General features: G+C 40.6%; 3 protein-coding genes across 4 annotated transcripts; 2 read left to right on the forward strand and 1 right to left on the reverse strand.

The window, feature by feature from the left end:
• Nucleotides 1–314: 314 nt before the first annotated feature.
• Nucleotides 315–6032, forward strand: LOC6566361 (D-2-hydroxyglutarate dehydrogenase, mitochondrial). Of its 2 annotated transcripts, none has more exons than XM_032738787.1 (5): nucleotides 315–415; nucleotides 2799–3086; nucleotides 3426–3567; nucleotides 4213–4906; nucleotides 5349–6032. In XM_032738787.1, the coding sequence occupies exons 2-5, from the start codon at nucleotides 2943–2945 to the stop codon at nucleotides 5920–5922; spliced, it is 1554 nt and encodes a 517-aa protein (XP_032594678.1). In that variant the 5' UTR covers nucleotides 315–415; nucleotides 2799–2942; the 3' UTR covers nucleotides 5923–6032. The 2 variants fall into 2 exon arrangements, with proteins under 2 accessions (XP_032594678.1, XP_001992092.2); XM_001992056.2 differs by lacking the exon at nucleotides 315–415 and adding an exon at nucleotides 2257–2323.
• A 465-nt stretch (nucleotides 6033–6497) lies between these two features.
• On the forward strand, nucleotides 6498–9475 carry LOC6566362 (6-phosphogluconate dehydrogenase, decarboxylating). The gene is made up of 3 exons (XM_001992057.2): nucleotides 6498–6649; nucleotides 6749–6972; nucleotides 7684–9475. The coding sequence occupies exons 1-3, from the start codon at nucleotides 6642–6644 to the stop codon at nucleotides 8895–8897; spliced, it is 1446 nt and encodes a 481-aa protein (XP_001992093.1). The 5' UTR covers nucleotides 6498–6641; the 3' UTR covers nucleotides 8898–9475.
• Nucleotides 9476–9551: 76 nt separating this feature from the next.
• LOC6566363 (protein bcn92) lies at nucleotides 9552–10302 on the reverse strand. The gene is made up of 3 exons (XM_001992058.2): nucleotides 10145–10302; nucleotides 9954–10074; nucleotides 9552–9785 (listed from the first exon to the last, which is right to left on the reverse strand). Exons 1-3 carry the CDS (start codon nucleotides 10222–10224, stop codon nucleotides 9708–9710), a joined length of 279 nt encoding a protein of 92 aa, XP_001992094.1. The 5' UTR covers nucleotides 10225–10302; the 3' UTR covers nucleotides 9552–9707.
• Between the last annotated feature and the right edge of the window lie 126 nt (nucleotides 10303–10428).

Genomic DNA, 10428 nt, shown 5'->3' on the forward strand with positions numbered 1-10428 from the left:
GTTTAGCGAGAACTTTACGTTTGAATATTTTCTGTCAGTTTTGGCGAAAACGTATTAGAGTAATAGGTTTTTTTGGCTGTGATAATTTTCGAATGTATTCCACAAACGAAAATTGGCAAAAACTATCTGATACAGTTTAGAAGCCACTGCCATTGTGTAGTAGTAAAACGAAAGCCCTCAAAGCGCAACAGCTGATCGGAGCGAAGCCGCAAGCTTTTGCGCTCAACAGCTTTTTGCTGAGGCTTATGCTCTCGCTCTCTCTGTCTCTCTCTCTCGATTTCATTGTGGGGCTTCGCTCGTAGTTTCGTTTCTTCGTTTTAGTTGTAATTTTGTTTTGATTGCATTTTGCCATTTAAACGTCTGTCGCGCTTAACAGCGACATTTATTATTATTAATATTAATAATATTACAGCAGGTGTGTATTCTCATATACTATTGATAAGAAACAATCAGTGAAGTTCATTTGCATAAAAAAATTATGTGCTTCTCTTTAGTTTATTTTATTTCCATATTGAATTTGTCGGCGCGTGCACTGTCTGTGTGTGCGTGTGTGTGTGTGTGTGGGCGCACATTCATCTGTCTGATTTGAGTGCGTGGAAGGCGCGTGTACAAGTGACGCCATTGAATACATACAAATCTAAAACACACACTCACGCACATACATACACATGCAGACACATCGCATTTTAACACATTTGCGAAAAAAGATGCTGCTTATCAAATCTAGATATATACATATGTATTAACACACACACATACACAGGCTTGCACTGCATATGGTAGACGACAAATGTAAACAAAAACAAAAACAGTTTTGTTAGCACTCAAAAGCTCATTGCTTGCTGCCTGTAGCTGTAATTTGTAGTTCAAACGTGTTTGTCATGCACACATACATAGATCGTAGCGATCGACAGAGGCAGCGCGTCGCATGCGAACGAGTGAGACAGAAAACTAAATACATACATATACGTCTAGAACGGTTGTGCTACAGTTGGCTCTGTTAAGTTCGCTGCGAACATTTGCAAACATGTTTGTCATACGCCAAGTTTGAGTGTGCTTGTGTTGGGAGCAGTTTGAGATGGACAAGTCTAAAATGCAAATAATTATTATTATTATTAAATCGAATGCAATTTTTGTAGGTATACAATTTGTAACTTTTGCTAAACTTTGTGCCTCTTGCCATCTCTCTCTCTCTCTCTCCCTCTCTCTCTCTCTCTCTCTCTCTCTCTCTCTCTGTCTCTCTTTCGATTCAGTTTCAGTCCGAAAACCCACAAAAGGTCGACCAAAACAATTGCCAAAACCGAGGCAGGTAAAACTAACTGTTGATGAAAGATTGTCGTAAATGAGTTTATGATTATGCACTTTCTTCTTCTTCTGCGTTTGCCTTAATACCTGGAATACCTTTTGAGCACACACACACAAATGCTTATGCATATAGACAAAGTAAACCCAGTCGCTGTCATAAAAATATTGACTTTAACTCGACTTTTTTTTGTTGTTCACCTGAATCTCGACCGTGGGATCGTGTTTGCCATTGTCTCTGCCCCTCACAACCCCCCCTCCCCCACCATCGCAAGAGATGCTAAAAGCATATTTCAAATAAAAAGAACATTTTGCACTCAAATTAAGTATAAATATTGTCAATATTAAGACCGTGGCTCAAAATCGTTAGAGATCAAAGTGTTTATTTTAGGGAGGTTTTTAATAACTACATTTCTAAATGGCAGAAATTGTCTTACGTATTTCTCCCAAAACAGTCTCACATTTTGAGATTTTTGTTCTTATTTCAATTACTAACATCTTCAAATAAAACTAACTCAGCTTTAATTGATTTTCAAGCAAACTTTTTCGAGCTTATTCCGTAGATTATTTGATCTTGATTCTAAATCGAGATTCCACAAAAAAAATGTGAGCCAATTATTAAACTATACCAGAACCTTTACACTTTACGTACCGAAACAGGAACCGGAACCGGAATATGATTTATTCTATTTTACCAATACGATAATTCTGCTGTAAAATGTTAACTTTATACAACTGTCAATTGAATAAACCAAAAAAGTCGTGTACAGCGCATCTGCTAGTCGGGCACTTTTTAGCTTTGCTCTGTTTTTATATTTCGCACTGATAGCGTTGCGAGACGGTGGCAATAAAGCTCATAATGTGTCTATCCCAAGATTGTGGATATACTAAATATATGCAGATAGATAGATACATCTATTTTTCCCGTTCCATCTGGATGCTATCTATCAGTACCGTCCGAGCTTTGTGCCACACAAGACTACAATTAATGAAACTAAAAAGGATTAGACTATTACAGGTGGTAAGATAGAATCAGGATAGCAAAAACTTTAGATAGTTTTTTTATATTGCTGTTAATGTCTGATTTATAATACAGCAGATCAATATATACACACAGAAAATAGAAAACATTTACGAATGCATCGCATAAAGAGAAAAGTTATCTAAATAGATAGATATATATCTAAATAGATAGATGTATATATATATATATATATATATATATATATATATATATACCTGATCAGCACCAACAGTTGAGTCGATTTAGACTTGATCGTCGATATACAACAGATCAATCTAAAAATTGCATTAAGTTCGCATATGAAACACAGATTTCGTTGAACAAATCATATCATGTTTTCATATTGACCAAACTGCTATCAGGAAGCCTATTAATATTTATTCGTATTTATGAACTTAAAGCAGGCTGTCTGCTAGTCGAGCACTCTAACTGTTATTCGAAGCCTAAACGCCTTATCTCTTCTTCGTTACAGCTTACCCAAAAACGGCACATTCGACTTTAAACGAGTTTTAATTGTCGCCTTCCCTACACCACAACATACCACACCACACGTCGCCACACCACAACAGATCCCACCACAACCCCCACAGTTGCAGGCGAAGTCACCACAGACACGATGCGTTTACAGGGACTCGTACAATTGCGCAGATATGCGACGACGATTGCCGCCACCCTCCGGCACACACACAAGCACACGCACACCAACACAATGGTGCGCACGCTGGCGAGCAGCGCATCGCCGCTGCCCGACTTCACTCAGGTAAGAGGAAGAGACAGAGCCAGAGAGTGAGAGAGAGAGAGAGTGAGTTGGGTCTGTGGTGAATTTGTGTCATTGTTACTGATGCTCAGTGGCCCAATCGCTACCGACCAAAAAGCAACGCGCTTTGTTTTTTTTATACATTTTTCTTTTTATTGCAAATGGTGGTTGGATGAACATTTGACTGTTTTGTTTTCACCATTTTAAGCTGATTTGAGGATTTGTGGTGCATTTTTATTAGGTTGTCATTATACGCTTTGAGAAATGTAGCCAAGTCGTAGTATTTAAATTTGGAGTATTTCGAAAATATAAAATCACAAAAGTCCCTTTTTGGCACCACAGATAACGGACAAGGTGCAGCGTGGCAATTACGCACAGCTAAATGATAAGGATGTGGTGCACTTTGAGCAGCTATTGGGCAAGAATCATGTCCTTACCGAGGATCTGGATGCCTACAATATATGCTTCCAAAAGCGCATACGCGGTAAGTATTTACAGTTATTAAGTTAATTTAAAAAGAGTAATTAACTTTAATGAAATTTAAATTTACTTAAAGTCAAAATATTTTCAATTTTAAGCAGGAAATCAAACAAAAATTGTTAATGTTTCGGATTCCGTTCTCCTTTTGAGTTTTAATCGGTTAACCGTTACGGTTCCGGTGACATATATATATATATATATATATTTATCAAGAAATATAGGGAATTTCGGCTTTGATTCTAAAATTCAATCGGTTCTTTTCATTTTGATGTGAATTTTAGTTTAAGACACTTTGAGCAATTTAAATATTTAAATATAATTTAAAGTGCGCTGGGAATGTATTAAATTTAATTTTGAGACAATCAGAAAACTGTACGTATTAAAACTAACAGATACATGTAATTAAGTAATTAAATGACTGTACCACAAGCAATTAAATTGTAAATAAATTGATATTCAGATCAACTACAATTAAGTTCCATTTAGTAGTTAATTAAAACAAATATAATTCTTGGACAAACCTTGGCAATACACTCAATTACCTTAAGTAATTAAATCAATTAACTTAGCTAGTTAATTCCATTTGGTTATGGAATGAATACCAAGTGTAATTATGCTGAATAACTGATTCCAATCTAATCCATGACAGGCAACAGCAAACTGGTGCTTAAGCCGGGCAGTACCGACGAGGTCGCCGCCATTCTGCGCCACTGCAACGAGCGACGACTGGCTGTGGTGCCACAGGGTGGCAACACCGGCCTGGTGGGCGGATCTGTGCCGATTTGTGATGAGATTGTGTTGTCGCTGCAGCGACTGAATAAGGTTCTATCTGTGGATGAGGTCACGGGCATTGCCATCGTCGAGGCCGGTTGTATTTTGGAGAACTTTGATCAACGTGCCCGCGATGTGGGTCTTACCGTACCCCTCGATCTGGGCGCCAAGGCCAGCTGCCATATTGGTGGCAATGTTTCGACGAATGCTGGCGGTGTTCGCGTTGTTCGCTATGGCAACTTGCATGGCTCGGTGCTGGGCGTGGAGGCAGTGCTGGCCAGTGGCCAGGTCCTTGATCTGATGTCGAATTTCAAAAAGGACAACACCGGCTATCATATGAAGCATCTGTTCATCGGTTCCGAGGGCACCTTGGGTGTGGTTACAAAGCTGTCAATGCTCTGTCCCCATGCCTCCAAGTCGGTGAATGTCGCCTTCATTGGCCTCAATTCCTTTGATGATGTCCTCAAGACGTTCGTCAGTGCCAAACGCAATCTCGGCGAGATACTCAGCTCCTGCGAGCTCATCGATCACCTTGCCTTCGACAATGCCCTCGATCACTACAAGTTTCTCAAGTGAGTACCCTTGATCGACTTGCAAATACCCTTTACTCTCAGGCATTCAAGACCCGGCAGAGTTTTCTAGTAGAAACATTATCCAAATCAAGACCAGGAAGGAATGGTTTTTATATCTCTCAGTTATTGCATATAATCAAGCACTCGATTTCTTAGATAAGATAGTAAAGTTCTTGAATCGGTCCTGCTATCATCTTAAATAAGAAGTACAAAAATGTTTACAAAGAGAACGATTTAATGCAATAATTTTTGCTTTTATTCATACAACTTTAATTGTACAACTTTAATACTTACAAAAAAGTTGAAAAATGATTCAAATTTAAGTTCGTTTTTTTGTCTGAGTGTAGTTGGGAGTAATCGAAGTAAAATTGAAGAATGTCTAGCGATGTTAAGTCATCCATTATGTCGAGTATATCTAATTGTTGATCATCCATTCTCGTAGATCCCCAATTACCGGATACCCATTCTATATGCTGATTGAGACGTCGGGCAGCAATGCAACACACGATGAGGAGAAGATCAATCAGTTCATTAGCGATGGCATGGAACGGGGCGAGATAATCGATGGCACCGTAACCGGTGATCCCGGCAAGGTGCAGGAGATATGGAAAATCCGCGAGATGGTCCCGCTGGCCCTAATCGAGAAGAGTTTCTGCTTCAAATATGACATCTCGTTGCCGCTCCGTGACTTCTATGGCATTGTCGATGTGTTGCGCGAGCGGTGCGGTCCCTTGGCGACAATCGTCTGCGGCTATGGCCATTTGGGTGACTCCAATCTGCATTTGAATGTGTCCTGCGAACACTTCAACGAGGACATTTACAAGCGGGTCGAGCCCTTCGTTTACGAGTACACCTCACAGCTGAAGGGCAGCATCAGTGCCGAGCATGGCATTGGTTTCCTCAAAAAGAACTATCTGCACTATTCCAAGAATCCCATTGCCATCGATTGGATGCGCGACATGAAGAAAATGTTCGATCCCAATGCCATACTCAATCCCTACAAAATGCTTAATTAATAAGCCCAACCAGTCACTCGATCAAATCTTTGTTTGTGCGCTCTTTTTTTTTGTAATTTTAAAATGTAAAGCTTTTAATACATGTAATAAATTGATTGTTTAAACTTTAAGCACAGCTTTAATTCAATTGCTAACGCCATCTATCGTTGACAGGCTGCGTTATCATTGCGCTCTCTATAGAGTATAGAGGGCACAGCAATGTGACGTCAAATGGTTTTTTTGTCTCTGTTTGCTTTTCACGTGCTGCTTGCATTTGCGTGCATTGCGCAGATCGCTAAAAAGCTCTGCACCGCTAGAGCTGAGATTAACGTCAACTTGGCTGCGCACGAAAGTTGCACTCTATCAAAAGTTGAACTGAGTTTTGAATGCTTTAAAAGATATTTTTAATTTGAATATCAATTCATAAAGATAGTTGACAATTTCAACATATTATGGGATGAGAATATAAAAGAGGATTCCAGCCGTGCGACTGCGTGTCATGCACAATGCAGCTCACGTGACACGCGCTCATATCTAAAGCAAAGCTTTTCGGGATTTTGTCATTTATCGTTTTGGCTTTGCTTCAGATTTAGTGTCAGTTGTAGTCGGCAAACGCGAACAGCCACAAGGCGGCAGCGGAGTAACAGCAGCAGCAAAAATCGAAACGAGTTTTTCGTTTGCGTAAAATTTACAACCTAATTAGTTTCCAAATCATTAACAAATCTTTTTTTTTATAAAAAATGAGCGGGTAAGCAAATTTCACACACAGACCGCCATAAATTTGCCAATTTTAGCATTTGCTTAATTTGTGTGTGCTCAATTTGTTGTTTTATTGTGTAAAATGCAGGAAAGCTGATATTGCCCTCATTGGATTGGCTGTAATGGGTCAAAATCTAATACTAAACATGGACGAGAAGGGTTTTGTGGTGTGTGCGTATAATCGCACCGTATCGAAGGTTCAAGACTTTCTAAACAACGAGGCCAAAGGCACCAAAGTGATTGGCGCCGACTCATTGAAGGACATGGTCGACAAGCTGAAAATGCCACGCAAAATTATGTTGCTTGTCAAGGGTAAGTTTTTATTGTCACTGTTGTTGTGGAGTGGCGTGAAGTGATCGCGTCATGTGTGTGTGTGTGTGAGTGTGTGTGTGGAAGTCAAAGCAAAGTCATGCATACGCAAAAATTGCAACGTGCACTGACAACAACAACAACAACCGTTAAAGAGAGAGCTTAAATCTGATTTGATTTTGTTTACTCAAGCGCTGGGCGCAGTTATCGATATTTCTAGGTTTTTGTGTGATTATCGCTTAAGCTTAAGCCGCAGCTTAATGAGCTCGATAACTGAATGATTTGCAAATTTTGAGCAAGTGAAAGCTTTGTTTACATTTTGCATGGCTGGTATTCATACATTCTGACATTCAATATAGGTCACACACACACACACTTTGTTTTCGACTTGCAATTGTTATCAAATTGTTGTTTGCCATTTAATAGTTAATGCTGGTGTGCAGAAATTAGCGATTGGGCGACTTTGGGCTAACCTTAGTTCAAGGTCAACCGTAAGCAACACTTGATCAATTAGAGTTGAGTGCGTGACACGCTTAATTTGACCTAAAATTTAACGAAACAAAATAAAATAGAGAAAGACAAGAAAAGCAGGCACGTATTACATGCCTGGCCTTGCTGTCAGTCACGCTGCCATCTCTAACAGTGACTTTCTAAACAAACTTGACCTCTAATCAACTTGACCTAAACACGTTTGCTTTTTTTGTTCTGTCGCAGCTGGCAACGCTGTGGATGATTTCATTGGTCAACTGGTGCCACTGTTGTCGCCCGGCGACGTTATCATCGATGGCGGCAACTCTGAATATCAGGACACATCGCGTCGCTGCGATGAACTGGAGAAGCTCGGACTTCTCTTTGTCGGCTCCGGCGTCAGTGGCGGTGAGGAGGGCGCCCGTCACGGACCATCCCTAATGCCCGGCGGACATGCGGCCGCCTGGCCACTGATCCAGCCAATCTTCCAAGCGATCTGCGCCAAAGCGGACGGTGAACCATGCTGCGAATGGGTGGGCGATGCGGGCGCCGGCCACTTTGTGAAGATGGTGCACAATGGCATCGAATACGGCGACATGCAACTGATCTGCGAGGCCTATCATCTGATGCAGTGTTTGGGCCTAACACCGCAACAAATGTCCGATGTGTTTGGCCAATGGAATGGGGAGGAGCTCGACTCGTTCCTCATCGAGATCACACGCGATATACTCAAGTACAGGGACGCCGGCGGTCATCTGCTGGAGCGTATACGCGACACGGCCGGACAAAAGGGCACCGGCAAATGGACAGCGATTGCAGCCCTCCAATATGGTGTGCCCGTTACGCTCATCGGCGAAGCCGTCTTCTCGCGCTGCCTCTCGGCGCTCAAGGATGAACGGGTTCAGGCGAGCACTGTGCTCGCCGGACCCGCTCAGAACTCGTGCACCGTGGATATGAAGAAATTCTTGAATAGCCTCAAGCATGCACTGTACTGTGCCAAGATTGTCAGCTATGCGCAGGGCTTTATGCTGATGCGCGAGGCGGCCAGCGAGAATAAATGGAGTCTCAATTATGGTGGCATCGCATTGATGTGGCGCGGCGGTTGCATCATACGCAGCGTCTTTCTCGGTAACATCAAGGATGCGTACACCCGACAGCCGAAGCTCTCCAATCTGCTGCTCGATGACTTCTTTAGGCGGGCCATCGCCGAGGGCCAGGAGTCGTGGCGTGAGGTTGTCGCCAAGGCCTTCCTTTGGGGCATACCGGTGCCGGCTCTATCCACCGCACTCAGCTTCTATGATGGCTATCGCACCGCCAAGTTGCCAGCGAATCTTTTGCAAGCGCAACGTGATTATTTTGGTGCCCACACCTACGAGCTGCTGGGCAAGGAGGGGCAGTTTCATCATACCAATTGGACGGGCACCGGTGGCAACGTCTCCGCCAGCACCTATCAGGCATAGATTGCGACCACGTGTACATATATATATATACATTATATATATATATACGTTGGAGCATACATTCCACATGTATATGTTTATACGGTGATCTTTGTTTCACAATATTGCAATTTGTTTATTATTTTAATGCTGAGAAATGTTCGCGTTTGTTTCTAAGTTCTTTTTTATTTTCAATGTTTTGTAGTTTCGAATTTATAAAATGTTTTTCATTTCATTTCGAATTCATTCAAATTATCTCCAACCGTTGCTGTTTTGCATATGGAATATAATATAATTAATTTCATCAACTTGAAAATTAAGTTTGAAATTAATGGGTTTTTCTTCCTCTGAATTTTTTTCGAGTTTTAATTTTTTTTTATTAATTTATTATTAACGTTAATTTAATTTAATTTGTTGATCAATGGAAGTTGTCAAAGCGAGCGAGCACTGTATACAGTCTGTATACCTCTTTATATCCAATATACTCTGGGGCCTTTTGGTCTACAATTGTGTTTCTCTTTCCTTTTTTTGTTTTGTCGAGTAAGGCTAGCAGTACTTAGTTATAAAATTTGTAATTAAACAAAAAATATACAAACGTATTTGGTTTCATTTGTAATTCGATATAAATATATTAATAAATTGGTGTTGCTTTTATTTCACTGCAATCCATATTGATTTTTTTTCTTTTGTTTTTGGTTTGTGGTTTAACAAGCGATATTCAAATTTAACGAACTTTTTCTAGTTTAAGGCCGCTATTGGCTGAGCCTTGGTATGTGTATGTGTTGTTGTTGTGTATGAGTGTGTGAGTTAGAGATGCAACTGCGACTTGCATCAGTCATCAGATGGTCGCAGCGTCTTTTTTTGCTCGATAACCAGCTTGTCCGTCGTGTAAAGATGACCGATAATTACCTGCATGTACGAGAGGATGTGAAATGAGAAACAATATGTTATCATAATCAATGCTGACGTAAATAGCGTTCACATGCACACACATATATACATACATGCATACAGCGTTGGGTCAATTTAATGACCCGGCGTCAACTAAAAACTCTAAGCTCAAAACTCACTACTCACCTGTCGCCGTATTAGCTCAAGATTTTCTTTAGCGCTGGCCATTTGTCGATCGATTTCATTGAAATCTTTAAGCACCTTATTGGCACGAAAAGTGTCTCGTATCTTGCGCGCCGCATACATTCTGTACAAAAACAACAACAAATGTTTTCAATTATCTTATGATATTTCACAATTTGCCACACAGTACGCACCTGAAGTTATATGATGGCAGCTTCTCAGATTCACGTAACAGATTTCGATATAATGTGATGGCTTGGCGACGTGTCGACATCTTTGTGCTGAAGTTGGATAATTTACAATTTAACGTTGATTTTAATTGATAATAATCTTGTTGAGTATTCTGCGGCTGAACCATACAATTTGGCGATGTTAGCAAATAAAAATGGGAAACAGCAGAGTATCGGCTTTGGCTCATGCGATATATCGATGACAGTATTTTCTTTGTCAGTATTTTATGCTCAAGAAATTATTGTCT

Source organism: Drosophila grimshawi, unplaced genomic scaffold (assembly GCF_018153295.1).
Source record: "Drosophila grimshawi isolate 15287-2541.00 unplaced genomic scaffold, ASM1815329v1 contig_848, whole genome shotgun sequence".
Taxonomy (NCBI): Eukaryota; Metazoa; Arthropoda; class Insecta; order Diptera; family Drosophilidae; genus Drosophila; species Drosophila grimshawi.